Source organism: Elephas maximus, chromosome 2 (assembly GCF_024166365.1).
Source record: "Elephas maximus indicus isolate mEleMax1 chromosome 2, mEleMax1 primary haplotype, whole genome shotgun sequence".
Taxonomy (NCBI): domain Eukaryota; kingdom Metazoa; phylum Chordata; class Mammalia; order Proboscidea; family Elephantidae; genus Elephas; species Elephas maximus.
Window position 1 is genome coordinate 173,732,163 of NC_064820.1, and position 16,498 is coordinate 173,748,660.

The window sequence follows — 16,498 nt, forward strand, 5'->3', positions numbered from 1 at the left end:
TGCTAACTGAAAGGCTGAGGTTTGAGTCCGCCCAGAGACACACTGTAGAGGAAAGGCCTGGTGATTTACTGAAAAGTCAGCCACTGAAAACCCTGTGGAGCACAGTTTTACTGTGACACGCATAGGGTCGCCATGAGTTGGAGTTGACTCAATGGCAACTGGTTGACTGGTTAGTGGAAAAGTGAAGCATGAGAGCTCAGATCTGGGCTCTAATCCCAGCCCCACCTCTAAATGTGGACGGTCCCTTTCATGCTCTGAGTCGCAGTTTACATTTTTCCAAAATGGAGCTAACAATGCCTCCCTCTTAACTTCTCTGTGCCTCAGTTTCCCCCTGCAAAATGAGGGACAATGGACGAGCCCCTTTTTCTCAAAGTGTTATCCAAGGGCCTCTCAGAATCACATTGGGGTGATCCTAAAACCACCCTCAACATGGCTGGGAGTTGGGACTCGAGAGTTTTAATTTTGACATGTTTCCCCCAACTGATTGATAGGCACGCTGAAATTTGAGAATCACTGGAGTCAATTATCTCTGAGAGCTCATCCAATGCAACTCTGAGATACTAACTAGAGGCCAAGTAGCCTCTCTACTGAGGGATAGTTTTATACAAATTAACAACCTGCAAACATTCTTATATTGGTCAGGCAGAAAGTGGTTTCTTCGTACTTCCTAATGTTAACATTTCATATCTCCTCTGGTTGTGTTAGAGCACATCGTTGGTTAGACAACACCACGGACTTCTCTTCTAATAAAGACCCCAGGAATAAAGATAAAAGGCCAAACTTACTCATCCTAATGAAGGATCTTACACATTGAACTTTCCAGCTAACTTCCTGGAGAAGCTTAATTAATGTCTGTAAAGCTCCTTGAGGCCCCCGTGCAATAGCACATAGAAGAGAAGAGCCAAGGACTGTGATTATGGGGGACTCCTTAATTTCTGATTATCCACCAACACTTTTCCTTTTCTTTTATTTGCCCGTCTCCTCTCCAGGCTGCCCGAAATTGTCTGGTGGGAGAAAACCAAGTCATCAAAGTGTCTGACTTCGGAATGACAAGGTAATAAGGGCATGTGGTGTCAGCAAGGTCTCAGGAATGGAACTCAGGCTCTGGAATGTTCCGACATTCTCCTTCCACTCTCTCTCCAGGTTTGTCCTCGATGATCAGTACACCAGTTCCACAGGCACCAAGTTCCCAGTGAAGTGGGCATCCCCAGAAGTTTTCTCCTTCAGCCGTTACAGCAGCAAGTCAGATGTGTGGTCATTTGGTAAGAGTCATCCTGGCCCCACGCCCCTGTGATCTGGGACTGTGGGCTTGTGGTTTCCTTTGTCAAATGCAGGCATCTCTTCTTGCTCTGAATGCTTGACCATGAGGGTGTCCCTCTGAGAGTCTGTGTGCAAAACAGCTCTGAAAAGAATTCATTATTGTAGTCACTCTTGGAAATTCTTGAAATGAGGGTAAAAATAAAAGTGGGCATTTAGGATTCTGGTGGTATCTGCTGTGAGGTCAAAGGGTAGGGGGAGACATGAGATTAGAATACGAACTCTTTGAAGGAAGGGACTATGTTTTGTTCAACATTATATTCCTACACTTAACCCTCAATAAATATTTTATTCATTCCTTCAACAACAATTTACTGAGCATCTATTAGTCCCTGAGTGGTGCAAACAGTTAACTCACTTGACTGCTAACCAAAAGCTGGGAGGTTCAAGTCCACCCAGGGATACCCTCAGAAGAAAGACCTGATAATCTCCTTCCAAAACATTAGCCACTGAAAACCCTGTGGAGCACAGTTCTACTGTGACACACATGGGGTCATCATGAATTGGAATTGGCTCCATGGCAAATGGTTTGACTATACATCAGGGGTTGATCTAGGTACTGAGGCTGTAGTGGTGGGTGGGGCAGAAAAGACTCCTCTTGGGACTGAATTTTAGCAGGGGTGAAAACAATCATGTGAAGAAACTAGCAGAGATATATGTATAAGATAAAATCAGTTAAAAAGAAAACAGTTGCCCTCAGTTCCAACTGGTGATGAATAAATGCATGAAAAAAAATAAAGCAGAGTAATGGGATAGAGTGACTGAAATGGGGGAGAGTCTGCTTCAAATAATGTGGTCTGAAAAGGCCTCTATTTCTTTTTTTTGTTTTTACATTCTGGTGCAACGGCCATAATCTTTTTTTTTTTTTTTTTTTTAATGAAGCTATACACAGCAAAACATACATCAATTCAATAATTTCTACACATACATTTCAGTGACATTGGTTACATTCTTCAAATTGTGCCATCTTTCATGATACGATTTTCCAAATTGTTTCACCATCATCCACACAAACTCACTGTCCCCTGAGCTTCTCATCCAACCTTTTGAGTTACTATTTTCAATGTAATCTGATACAGAAAATTCTTTAAAAGAACACAATGCTTAAGGCAGATATTCTTTTCTAATTAGGCTAAACTATTGTTTGGTTTGGTTTAAAGATGACTTTAGGGAATAGTTTTGTTTTAAGGTTTAATGATTTTCTCAGGGTAATAGTTTTGGGGGGACGGGTGGTCATCCAGCCTCAATGGCTCCAGAAAGTAAGGATTCCATGAGAATTTAAAGTTCTGTTTCACATCCCTCCTCCCCACTTTTGATCAGGATTCTTCTATAGAATCTTTGATCAAATTGTTCAGTAATGGTAGCCAAGCACCATCCAGTTCTTCTGGTTTTCTGGTAAAGGAGGTAGTTGTTCATAGAGGCAATTGGACACGTATTCCAGTTGCTCCTCAGAGGAGGTGACTCTTAAGTTGAGACCTGAATGATGAGAGGGAACTATCCCCTTTCAAAAAGCAGGGAACAGCGTGACACAGCAGAAAGTGGAAAAGCTTGGTGTGTCCAAAGAACAAGGTATACTGGGAGAGTAGAAGGCGATGAAGTTGGCAGGCCATAGTAAGGAATTAGAATTTCTAATAAGTGCAAATAGGCATGAATGAGGTTGGCATGGCAAGAAGTATTAAATGTTCTTGCTGGATTTGTCTTGTCATTCTAAACCATAGTCTGTACATACCAAAAGTACACACAAAAATACACCAGACAACCCCTTTGATTTGGATTATAAGAAGCAACTGGTTAAAGTTTGATTTTGCCATTCCATATGAAGGGAAGGTTTGTGAAGTATATGGACTAGTAGTGAAAACCAGGGGGGAGCTATCTAATTAACTCTCTTAGAAGAACTAGCTTTAAACTCTTCTCCAGCATTTTATAATATCCATTTCCAACAATCTAGTTTGTTCATTACTTCCTTCTGATCTTTTCTTTTAAACCAGGCCTAGCTATGATTTTGCTAGCCAGGTTTAGGTTACAGAATGCACTACCAGCATTCTCAGAAGACTCTCTTTTCTCCAGTGCGTATAACTAATCAGCTCAGGGCTGGTTTGCAGCCATCTCTTCACGGGTGACAAAGGCAGTCACACTGCACCCAGTTGGGGGCCTATAAAGAGATATTTACAGGAATAGCCACTTTCACACACTCACCTCCTGATCTGAATGGGATTAGTTTTGCCACATGGTGTCAGCTTGGGAATTTTCTGCTGCATCTTACAATTAGAGTATTGGGCTGAAGCTTGTCCCTGCTTGGGTTGTGTCATCTGGACAGAGTCCAGAGATGAGGTTGGCTGATGGATACAGAGTAGAATGGGTTCAGTGAAGAAAGTGTGAGAAACAGAAGCCTGGGTGGGCTGAGAGTTTGACCTTTGCCTTAAGGCATTGGACTTTAAATCAGGCATTGTAAGATTTTTACTCTAATTAGCTGTGTTGTTTTAAGCAAGTCAAGTAACCTCTCTGAGTTTTACTCAGTATTTCATCTATGCAGTAGAAGGTTTGTAATAAAGCAGTCATTTTCAAACTTTTTTTTTTCTTTTTTAGCAGCAGAACCCCATTTTCAAAAGAAATCTCACTAGAAATCCTGGTATCTCAGGATGTTCCAAAACAAAACCAGTTATCGTCAAGTTGATTCCAACTCATAGCGATCCCATGTGTGTCAGAATGTAATTGTGCTCCATAGGGTTTTCAGTGGCTTTGACCTTTGGAAGTAGGTCACCAGACATTTCTTCCAAGGCAGCAATGGGTGGCTTTGAACCACCAACCTTCTGGTTAGTAGCTGAGCACTTAACCGCTTGCACCACCCAGGGCTCCTCTTTGGATGTTAAACAGCCTTATTTACAGTCAAGTTCTAAATTTGCAAAACTTCCTAGGCACCTCTGAGGATGTCCTAGAAATTCTGACTTAGTAAGTCTGAGCTGGGCCCTAGGAATTTGCCATTTTAACAAACTTCTGAGGGGATATTTTATGTGGGTGTTTTAGGGATCAACTTTGGGGAACTCCACCCTTAAGTTCTGTGGAATATACCTCAGAAACCACTGGGTTAGGTGATCTGCAAGCTGTCTTCCCACTCTGACATCCTATGGATATATAGGTATACAGTGAAGCCCGGGGGACATTTCTACCAAGGGTAGAAGAGAATTAAATCAGAGGTCAAAAATGCACAAACCCAAAGGTGTCTTTTGCTTGGTCTACACAGTATTTTTAAAAGTCAAATTAATGACCAAAACACCGAGCTCATATTTTAAAATTCAATGTCTGTCTTCTGTTAAAAAATCGGAAAAGTGGCAACCCTTTGCCTTGTGCCGTAAGTTGTCTAGAGCTGAATCACAGGTGTCTTCTTAAGACAGAGCTTTTGGTCTCCAGTTTTCCGCACTCCTCACTCAACCCTCACCAATACATACCTCCCCACTCTATTCATTTACATCATCTTTATAGGCATTTGAGTTTATTTCCCCTGCAATTTTTAATCATAAGCATTTAAGTTAGGTATAACAAAGGGCTGAGCTTGAAAGCTCTTAGCCACTAGGAAGGTTGGGAAATCTCAGATCTTTAGGAAAAGGACAGGCCTCATCAGCTTAGGGGGACTTCATACTTTACCTCCCGGAGGTAGGAGCTTAAATCCTAATGCCAAGGAGCCTGTGGTTTCTGAAGGTTAGTTTGTTTGCGACCTGTGGACTTTATCCTTAGCTGTACCTCACTCACCATCTCTCATAGGTGTGCTCATGTGGGAAGTCTTCAGCGAAGGCAAAATCCCATATGAAAACCGAAGCAACTCTGAGGTGGTGGAAGACATCAGTACCGGATTTCGGTTATACAAGCCCCGACTGGCCTCCACAAATGTCTACCAGATCATGAATCATTGCTGGAAAGAGGTCAGTGGAGAAAGTGGTTTCCTTTTGTGTTTTAATCTATGATTTCAGGGCCCGCCCCTTTCCCTAGAGAAGGGAACCCTGTTAGAAGGAAGAAGCAGCAGAGATGACTAAAACAGATTAGCAGGAAAGTGACTTTGAGGGTCAATTAACTAGAGAGATCCTTATCCCTAAGAGCTGGCAGTGACCTTAAATGATATTTGATTTGCTGCATAATGTCATAAGCCATGAACACAGTCTTGGAGAGGGGGTGGGGTAAGGCCTTTGCCACCCCCCTCCCCAATTTCCTGAGAAGAGAATATCAGTAATACCATAAAACCATTAAAAAGTTTATTTAATTAGTCCTATAAATTGGGAAACAAGTTCATTTGTGCTGTGAATATATTAAAATGGCTTATTAAAGTTAATTTTATTCATTCAGTAAACCTTTATTGAAAGCCTCATGTACGTCATACACTGTTCTCAGTCCTGGGGATTCAGAATGGGAGCCGATGACTCTGTACCCTCCCGGAGCGCTCAGTTACCCGGTTCCCAGGTGGCAGGCTGTGCCTTGAGCCACATCAGCATGAGTCTCAGATGTCCTTTGGTGACTTTTAGAACAGTGTAAATTTCAGCCAAAGTTGAAAGTTGCTGAAATAGTTGGCAAAAAAATTCAAATCATTGAAGGGCAATAAGGTGGAAAAGAAAAAACATGGGACGCTTGTGTTTTGTCTCAGCTTTACCCTTCCTTAGACATTAATCTTGGGCAATTCTCTGAAGCCCCTTTTTCTTACGGGCAAAAGAGAATTGAATAATACTTGACATATAAGTTCATAGAGCTTTTATAATCAGGAATAAAGCAAAGAACAATGCAATAACAATATAAATAAGAGCTCAAAACAAATATTGTCTACTTCATATGGATTAAATGCTATAATAATAATGATAGTTCACATTTATTTGGCACTTTTCTCTTTTTTAACTATCTTTTAATAATGTTTTAATTAATAGATTTTATTTTTTAGAACAGTTTTCGATTTACAGAAAAATTGCACAGAAAGTACCATATAACCTTCCCTCCCCTCCACACAGTTTCCCATTATTAACATCTTATATTAGTGTGGTACACTTGTTATGATTAATAAACCAATATTGATGCATAATCGTGAATTAATTAATGCCTGTAGTTTATATTGGGGCCCTGGTGACACACTGGTTAAACCTTTGGCTGCTAACCAAAAGGTCGGCAGTTCAAATCTACCAACTGCTCTTTGGAAACCCTATGGGGCAGTTCTACTCTGTCCTATAGGGTCTCTATGAGTCAGAATTGACTCGAAGCCACCTAACAAAAACAGCAACAAAAATTCCCTGTTCATTTCACCCTCCTTTCCCTTGAATCCCAGGAAACCACTGATCTTTTCCACTGTCTCTATCGTTTTGCCTTTTCCAGGACGTCACATAGTTGGAATCATAAAATATGTCACCTTTTCAAACTGACTTCTTCACTTAGCAATACGCCTTTATGGTTCCTCCATATCTTTTTGAGGCTTGAGAAAGCATTTCTTGGTTGCTTCCAGTTTGGGGCAATTAGGCGTAAAGCTGCCCTAAACATTTGTGTGCAGGTTTTTGTGTAGGCATAAGTTTTCAGCTCCAATGGGCAAATACCTAGGAGCAGGATTGCTCAATTGTATGCTAAGACTGTGTTTAGTTTGTGAGAAACTGTCAGGCTGTCTTCCAAAGTGGCTGTATCATTTTGCATTTCTACCAGCAATGAATGAGAATTTCTGTTGCCCCACATCACGCCAGCATTGAGTCTTGTCAGTGTTTTGAATTTTAGCCATTCTTGTGTAGTCGTATCTCATTGTTGTTTTAATTTGCAATTCCCTAGCTTTCTACTCTATTCCACTGATCTATTTATCTGTCCTTTTGTTAATACCAAGCTGTCTTTTTTTTTTAGATCTTTATCTTTTTTTTTAATTGTACTTTGTATGAAGGTTTACAGAGAAAACTAGTTTCTCATTAAACAATTAATACACATATTGTTTTGTGACAATGGTTGTCAACCCCACAACATGTCAACACTCTCCCCTTCTTGATCTTGGGTTCCCCGTTAGCAGCTTTCCTGTCTCTTCCTGCCTTCTCATCCTTACCCCGGGCTGGTATGTCCAGTTAGTCTCATTTCATTTTATGAACCTGTCTAATCTTTGGCTGAAAGGTGAACCTCAGGAATGATTTCAGTATTGAGTTAAAATGGTGTCCACGGGGCCATACTCTTGGGTTTTCTCCACTCTCTGGTAGGCCACTAAGTCTGGGTTTTTGTGTGTGTGTAAGTTAGAATTTTGTTCTACATTTTTCTCCAGCTCTGCTTGGGACCCTCTATTGGGATCCCTGTCAGAGAAGTAAGTGGGAGTAGCCAGGGACCATCTAGTTTTGCTGGACTCAGTCTGGTGGAGGCTATGGTAGCTGTGGTCCATTAGTTCTTTGGACTAATATTTCCCTTGTGTCTTTTGTTTTCTTCACTCTCCCTTGCTCCAGAGGCAGTGAGGCTAGTGGAGTATCTTAGATGGCCACTCACAAGCTTTTAAGACTCCAGATGCTACTCACCAAAGTAGAATGTAGAACATTTTCTTTATAACCTATGTTATGCCAATTGAGCTAGGTGTTCCCCAAGACCATGGTCCCCACATCCCTTAGGACAGTAATTTGAGTGCTGAGGGAGTTTGGATATGTCTGTGGAGTTTCTATGACCTTGCCTTAGACAAGTTGTGCTGGCTTCCCCAGTATTGTGTACTGTCTTACCCTTCACCAAGTTACCACTTATCTACTATTTAGTGCTTTTCCATCCTCACCCCTCCCCTTCCTCGTAGCCATCAAAGATTGTTTCTTTTTGCATATAAACTTTACAGTGAGTTTTTATAGTAGTGATCTCATACTATATTTGCCTGTTCTTGATTGGCTTTTTCCACTCAGCATAGTCCCCTCCAGATTCATCTATGTTGTGAGATGCTTCACAGAGTTATCATTGTTCTTTTTCATTGCATAGTACTCCATTGTGTGTATGTACCATAGTTTGTTTATCCATTCATCTGTTGATGGGCACCTAGGTAGTTTCAATCTGTTTGGTATTGTGAACAATGCTGCAGTGAACATGAGTGTGCATATGTCTATTCATATGATGGCTCTTATTTCTCTAGGATGTATTTCTAGGAGTGGATCGTACGGTATTTCTATTTCTAGCTTTTTAAGGAAGTGCCATATCATTTTCCAAAATGGTTACACCATTTTACATTCCCACAAGCAGTGCATAAGAGTTCCAATCTCCCTGCAGCCTCCAACATTTGTTATTCCCTGTTTTTTTGGTTCATGCCAGTAACGGTGGGATGCGATGGTATCTCATCATGCTTTTGATTTGCATTTCTCTAATGGCTAGTGATCTTGAGCATTTCCTCATGTGTCTGTTGGACACTTGAATGTCTTCTTTGGCAAAGTGTCTGTTCATAGCCTTTGTCCATTTTTGAATTGAATTATTTGTCTTTTTGTTGTAGAGGTGTTAGATTTTCCTGTACATTTTAGAGATTAGACCTTTGTTGGATTTGTCATAGCCAAAAATTTTTCCCAGTCTGTAGGTTCTCTTTTTACTCTCTTTGTGAATTCTTTTGATGAACATAAGTGTTTAATTTTTAGAAGATCCCAGTTATCTAGCTTGTCTTCTGGTGTTTGTGTATTGTTAGTTATAGTTTATATTCTATTCATGCCATGTATTAGGGCCTCTAGCATTGACCCTATTTTTTCTTCTATGATCTTTATAGTTTTGGGGTTTATGCTTAGGTCTTTGATCCATTTTAAATTAGTCTTTGTGTATGGTGTGAGGTATGGATCCTGTTTGATTTTTTTGCAGATGGACATCCAGTTTTGCCAGCACCGTTTTTTAAAAAGACTATCTTTTTTCCATTTGATGGACTTTGGACTTTTGTCAAAGATCAGATAACTATAGGTGGTTGGATTTACATCTGGGTTCTCAATTCTGTTCCATTGGTCAATGTGTCTGTCGTTGTACCAGTACCAGGCTGTTTTGACTCCCGTAGCTGTATAGCAGATTCTGAGGTCAGGTAGTGTGAGTCCTCCTACCTTGTTTTTCTTATTCAGTAGTGCTTTACTTATCCAGGGCCTCTTCCCTTTCCATGTAAAGTTAATGATTAGTTTTTCCATCTCTTTAAATAATGCTGTTGGTATTTGGATCAGGATTGCATTGTATTCGTAGAGTGCTTTGGGTAGAATTGACAGTTCACAATGTTAAGTCTACCTATCCATGAGTATGGTATGTTTTTCCATTTATGTAGGCCTCTTTTGGTTTCTTGAAGTAGTGTTTTATAGTTTTTCTTTGTATAGGCTTTTTACATTTCTGGTTAGATTTATTCCCAAGTATTTTATTTTTTTAGGGGCTATTGTAAATGATGTTGTTTTCCTGATTTCTTTTTTGTCATTCCCTTTATTGGCACATAGGAATCCAACTAATTTTTGTATGTTTATCTTGTATTCTGCTGAATCTTTCTATTAGTTCCAGTAGTTTTCTTGTGGAGTCTTTTGGGTTTTCTATGTATAGTATCATATCATCCACAAATAGGAACAGTTTTACTTCTTCCTTACCAATTTGGATGCCCTTTGTTTCTTTTTTCTTGCCTTATTGCTCTAGCTAGGAATTCTAGCATGGTGTTAAATAGGAGTGGAGATAAAGGACATCCTGGTCTTATTCTTGTTCTCAAGGGGAATGTTTTCAGCCTCTCTCCATTAAGAATGATGTTGGCTGTTGGTTTTGTATAGATGCCCCAGTACCATGCTGTCTTGATACTAAGTCTTGGAGTCAGGTAGTGTCAATCCTTTGACTTTATTCTTCTTCTTCGATATTATATTGGCTATTGTGGGTCTTTTGGCTTTCCACATAAACTTTAGAATCTGTTTGTGAATATCTACAAAACAACTTGCTGGGATTTTGATTGGGATTACACTGAATCTATAAACTGAGTTGGAAAGAATTGACGTTTTAACAATACTGAGTTACTATCCATGAACATGAAATATCTCTCCATTTATTTAGACCTTTGCTTCCTTTCATCAGAATTTTATAATTTCCATCATGTAGAGCCTGCTCATATATATATATATTGGATACCTAAGTATTTTATTTTTTGTATTATTTAGCACTTATTTTTATGATGTACTTTTATGCATGGATTTATTTAATTCTCACAGAAATCTTATGAGGTAGATACGATGATTAACCCCATTGTACAGATGACAAAACTGAAATCCAAAGAGGTCAAGTAACAAGATGACATAGCTAATGAGTGGTAAAGCTGCAACTGAAAACCAGACTTTCTGATTCCAGAATCAGAAACGTACTGTTAACAACTAGAATGTAATGTTTTCGTTAAAGTGTATATGGAAGCATATTTAAATATCAACAGAGTGTTGCTATTGAACTCTGATTCACTTTGGATATACCCTGACACACATCTACAAGGAATTCACAGAGCTTTTTCTTCCCTTTCCAGAGGCCAGAAGACCGGCCGCCCTTCTCCAGCTTGTTGGGCCAACTGGCTGAAATTGCAGAATCAGGACTTTAGCAGAGACTTGGTGCCAGGACACAGGCTGCAGATCCTGAATGAGGAAGGGAAGTCCTCCCTTCACAGAGCATTAAATCTGCCCCAAGCCCAGGACCTCCCAGGGGTAGCGTGGCCTGTGACGCTGCTCCCTGAGCTGCCACGGAGGCAGCACCCTGTCAGCGGCTGGCACTGGGCCACAGGCAGGAGGGTCAGCCACTGAGCTGGGAGCAGGGCCAGAACAGCAGCAACGTCTCTGCCTTCCCTCTAGCCTTTTGTCATATGTGGTGCACAAGCCTCAATCTGAAAAGCTTCAGGCATCATTTCTTGCACTGCTTCTTAGTGAAAGGGAGAGACAGGGATAGGATTCAGGATAATTATTTTTATTATTATTTTAAACATGGGTCTAAAGTTTATCAGACAAAGAAACTCTTGTTTGGACCCAGCAACACAGTAATCTAAGATTGGGGGCAAGGGAAACAAGGGACATGACTCTTTTTCTAAGAAAACTGGTGGGTTGATTCAAGTCGGAAAAATCGAGCTCTGTGGCTGTAATGCAGTCAACCACAGCTTCCTGCAGTAGAGGATGATGGGACAGTCTTTCATATCAGAGGTCAGATGTTCTGAGATGCAGCTTCATGTGGTTTTGTAAGGGTATACTGCCACCTCTCTCCTTGAGGGAAGCATGGTGAGCTCCATTGGATGGATTGGGGTGAATAATTCAAATTCTACAGTTGGGAGTGTTGTGTCCCTGGTATCTGGACAGGAATCCAAGAGGGCATGTGATGGTAGGGAACTAACTGGTACAAAGAAAGGTCTTAGCTTGTTGCCACTCTGATCCTTACCTTTAGTACCAAATGAGGCAAGCGACTATGCCTCCCCTCTGCACAAAAGTACCCTGCAGGATCCTAGGAAGAAATGATTACTTTGAACACTGATCCTGACTGAGGACTTGGCCACCATTTTTCTGGCCTCTGGGAAGTGGCCTCTTCTCTCTGCAATCGTCCATTCTTATCAACAGAGGGCGCCATTGTGCTGGTCATCGTGACCTCCTTGCAGAGAAACAGATGCCTGTTTAGGCCCTCAGATTTTCCAGTCTTAAGGTTGAGACTTCAAGGCACCTCGTGGAAAGTAAGATGTGGTGCTCTAAAAATGCAAAAGAATGCCTACTGTTAGGGTGAGTGCTCAAACATCCTGAGGGTACATATACTGAGCTATGAGCTTTCAATACAGAGCCTCAGTTCATCCTCACACCATGCACATGAGATAGTATTACTATTCCCATTTTACAGTAACAGAATTGAGGCTTTAAAAAGTCAGGACATCTGCCTGAAGTGACAGAGCCAGGAAGCATAGAACCCCAGGATTCTAGCCAAAATCTGCCTGAATGTAATGCACAGTACTTTTCCCTGTTCAACACTGCCTCCTACTGAGTATGAAAGGGATTGCAGAGAAAGTAAGGACAGCCAGAGGGGACTGACATCATAGAAAACCAATAAAGAAGTCAATGTAGTACCACCAGGGAATAATTTTTTTCCCACATAGACCACCGAGTCTGGCACTCTGGCCCTCCAACTTGGACTACCGCTAGTTGCCGTGGACTCAATTCTGACTCATGGCAACCCCATGTGTGTCAGAGTAGAACTGTGCCCTCATAGGATTTTCAGTGGCTAATTTTTCAGAAGCAGATCTCCAGGCCTTTCTTTAGAAGTACCTCTGGGTGGACTTGAATCTCCAACCTTTTGGTTAGCAGCCAAGCATATGACTATTTGCACCGCTCAGAGACTTCTCTAGCTTGGAATAGAATCTTCTTTTTTCTCAGCTGCATTGGTCATAGTTAACTGACTTTTTATTTTTAATTGTGGCAGATATATATACATATAACAAAACATTTGCCATTTCAACATTTTTTACGTGTACAATTCAGTAACAGTTGAGTTTTGCACTGCACGGTTAATCCCAAATTCCCCCATCCACTAGAGTCATGTTATGTGAAGACACTTAATGGATGAGCTTCGAAGCAGCTTTAAAAGATTCTCCTGCAGAAGTATAAATATTTCCTTTGATTTACTAGGCCAACTTTGAGCTGCTGTCTTCTTGGACATTTTGTGCAGGATATTCCCTGATATAACAGAGATTTGATTTTTCTAGACTGCTTAGATAAAGCTCATAGGGAGCTTATCGAATGTGTTGCAATACTCTCTTTCTAGCGCATATGATGTTTTGACCATCTTGAGAATCAGACGGGAGCCTGGTGGCATAGTGATTAATAACTCAGCTGCTAACCAAAAGGTTGGCAGTTCAAATCTACCAGCTGCTCCTTGGAAACCTTATGGGGCAGTTCTCCTCTGCACTTTGAGGTCACTATGAGTTGGAATTGACATCTTTTTTGAGATTCAGATGTATAGCTGTTAACTATAATTATTGTGAAACTGGGAGCCTCAAGATAAAATGTATCATTTAGAAAATGATCCTGTTCAATCTATCCACAATAGACATTCTCTTTTACAGCCCTTAATTAGAGATGATCTCTGGAATGGTCAGCCTAGACAGAAACCTCAGAACTGACAGATCTCTGTGTCTGTTTGGAAAATTCCCTTCTGTATGGCATTATCTTTTACAAGCTCAGATTCGTTGGGGCTTTAACTGAACACGAGTAGACAGTTCACCTCCCAGTGTCCTATCCCACAAATATGGGCTTCCTGCCTGGTTTTTATCTCTCACGTTTTGAAAACAATGTGGTGTGTTTAAAGAATTCCCTTATACAAATTTTTGATTCTAGTTGCATTTTGTAGATTTTGCATTTTTGTATCTCTTGATGTTGTGTATTTATATTTGGATAGGATGAAGTATTTATTAGTATACAGTCAATATAAAATGTTAGTGTTCAAAATGAAAATGTAAGAAATATCTTTTTCCTTTTATTGCGTGCACAAAGTTGAAGGCTCGGTATAGCAATTAAAAGCTATATGTTTTAATAAAGACGGCGTGGGTGATTTGAGTTACACATTTATCCAAAAGTTAAATTTCCAAAAATTTTCCTTAAGTAAAAATGGCTACATAGTTTCATCTTCCACAAACATGTAAAGACGGTTGTCATTGTTGTTCTTAGGTGCAGTGGAGTCACTTCTGACTCATAACAACTCTATGTACAACAGCACAAAACACTGCCAGTCCTGCACCATCCTCACAATTGTTGCTATGTTTGAACTCATTGTTGCAGCCACTGTGTCAATCCATCTCATCGAGAATCTTCCTCTTTTTCACTGACCCTCTACCTTACCCCCCCCCCACCATATGTCTGTCAGTTTGTTGTACTGTGGGGGCTTGCATGTTGCTGTAATGCTGGAAGCTATGTCACCAGTATTCAGATATCAGCAGGGTCACCCATGGAGGACAGGTTTCAGCCGAGCTTCCAGACTGAGACGAACTAGGAAGAAGGACCCGGCAGTCTACTTCTGAAAGGAATTAGCCAGTGAAAACCTTATAAATAGTAGCGGAACATTGTCTGATATAGTGCCAGAAGATGAGCCCCCCAGGTTGGAAGGCACTCAAAAGATGACTGGGGAAGAGCTGCCTCCTCAAAGTAGAGTCGACCTTATTGATGTGGATGGAATCACTCTTTCAGGACTTTCATTTGCTGATGTGGTATGATTCAAAATGAGAAGAAACAGCTGCAAACATCCGTTAATAATTGGAACCTGGAATGTACGAAGTATGAACCTAGGAAAATTGGAAATAGTCAAAAATGAAATGGAACACATAAAGATTGATATCCTAGGCATTAGTGGGTTGAAATGGACTAACCTTGGCTATTTTGAATTGGGCAATCATATAGTCTACTATTCCAGGAATGACAACTTGAAGAGGAATGGTGTTGCATTCATCATCAAAAAGAACATTTCAAGATCTATCCTGAAGTACAATGCTGTCAGTGATAGGATGATATCCATATGCCTACAAGGAAGACCAGTTAATACAACTATTATTCAAATATATGCACCAACCACGAAGGCCAAAGGTGAAGAAATTTGAAGATTTTTTATCAGCTTCTGCAGTCTGAAATTGATCAAACATGCAATCAGGATGCATTGATAATTACTGGTGATTGGAATGCGAAAGTTGGAAACAAAGAAGGATTAGTAGTTGGAAAACATGGCCTTTGTGTTAGAAGCAATGCCAGAGATCAAATGATAGAATTTTGCAAGACCAATGACTTCTTCATTGCAAATACATTTTTCACTAACATAAATGGTGACTATACATGTGGACTTCGCCAGATGCAGCACACGGGAATCAAATTGACTACATGTGTGGAAAGAGACAACGGAAAAGCTCAATATCATCAGTCAGAACAAGGCCAGGGGCTGACTGTGGAACAGACCATCAATTGCTCATATGCAAGTTCAAGGTGAAACTGAGGAAAATCAGACCAAGTCTATGAGAGCCAAAATACAACCTTGAGTATATCCCACCTGAATTTAGAGACCATCTCAAAAATAGATTTGATGCGTTGAACACTAATGACCAAAGACCAGACAAGTTGTACAAGGACATCATCCATGAAGAAAGCAAGAGGTCACTGAAAAAATAGGAAAAAATGAAAAGGCCAAGATGGATGTCAGAGGAGACTCTGAAACTTGCTCTCCAATGTCGAGCAGCTAAAGCAAAAGGAAGAAATGATGAAGTAAAAGAACTGAACAGAGGATCCAACCAAATGCAGAAATTATGGAACAATATCATTAATATCAGGTGCAAGAAAAATTTTGCTGACGATCATTCAAAACCACCTGCAGCAGTATATTGACAGGGAACTGCCAGAAATTCTAGCTGGATTCAGAAGAGGACGCAGAACCAGGGATATCATCACTGTTGTCAGATGGATCCTGGCTGAAAGCAGAGAATACCAGAAGGATGTTTACCTGTGTTTTATTGCATACACAAAGGCATTCGACTGTGTGGATCATAACAAATTATGGATAGCATTGCGAAGAATGGGAATTCCAGAACACTTAATTGTGCTCATGAGGAACCTGTACATAGATAAAGAGACAGTTGTTCAGACAGAACAAGGGAATACTGAGTGGTTTAAAGTCAGAAAAGGTGTGTGTCAGGGTTGTATCCTTTCACCATACCTATTCAATCTGCACGCTAAGCAAACAATCTGAGAAGCTGGACTATATGAAGTAGAACAGGGCATCAGGATTGGAGGCAGACCCATTAACAACCTGCATCATTCAGATGACACAACCTTGCTTGGTGAACATGAAGAGGACTTGAAACACTTACTGACGAAGATCAAAGACCACAGCCTTCAGTATGGATTACACCTCAAAATAAAGAAAACCAAAATCCTCGCAACTAGACCAATAAGTAACATGATAAATGGAGAAAAGATTGAAGTTGTCAAGGATTTCATTTTACTTGGATCCACAATCAACACCCATAGAAGCAACAATCAAGAAATCAAAAGGGCAAATCTGCTGCAAAGGACCTCTTTAAATGTTGAATAGCAAAGATGTTACTTTGAAGACTAAGGTGCCCTGACCCAAACCATGGTATTTTCATTGTCATCATATGCATGCGAAAGCTGGACAATGAATAAGGAAGATCAAAGAAGAGTTGGCACCTTTGAATTGTGGTGTTGGTGAAGAACATTGAATACACCACGGACTGCCAAAAGAACAA

At 40.5% G+C, this 16,498-nt stretch overlaps 1 protein-coding gene across 1 annotated transcript in view; it reads left to right on the forward strand.

The window, feature by feature from the left end:
* Nucleotides 1-13,757, forward strand: part of ITK (IL2 inducible T cell kinase) — an 82,557-nt gene extending 68,800 nt beyond the window's left edge. The window contains exons 14-17 of the mRNA XM_049874208.1: nt 990-1,054; nt 1,144-1,262; nt 5,077-5,234; nt 10,763-13,757. Of these exons, the coding sequence (XP_049730165.1) occupies nt 990-1,054; nt 1,144-1,262; nt 5,077-5,234; nt 10,763-10,834 (414 nt within the window). The 3' untranslated portion in view covers nt 10,835-13,757. The remainder of the gene's footprint in view (nt 1-989; nt 1,055-1,143; nt 1,263-5,076; nt 5,235-10,762) is intronic.
* The last annotated feature ends 2,741 nt before the right edge of the window (nt 13,758-16,498 follow it).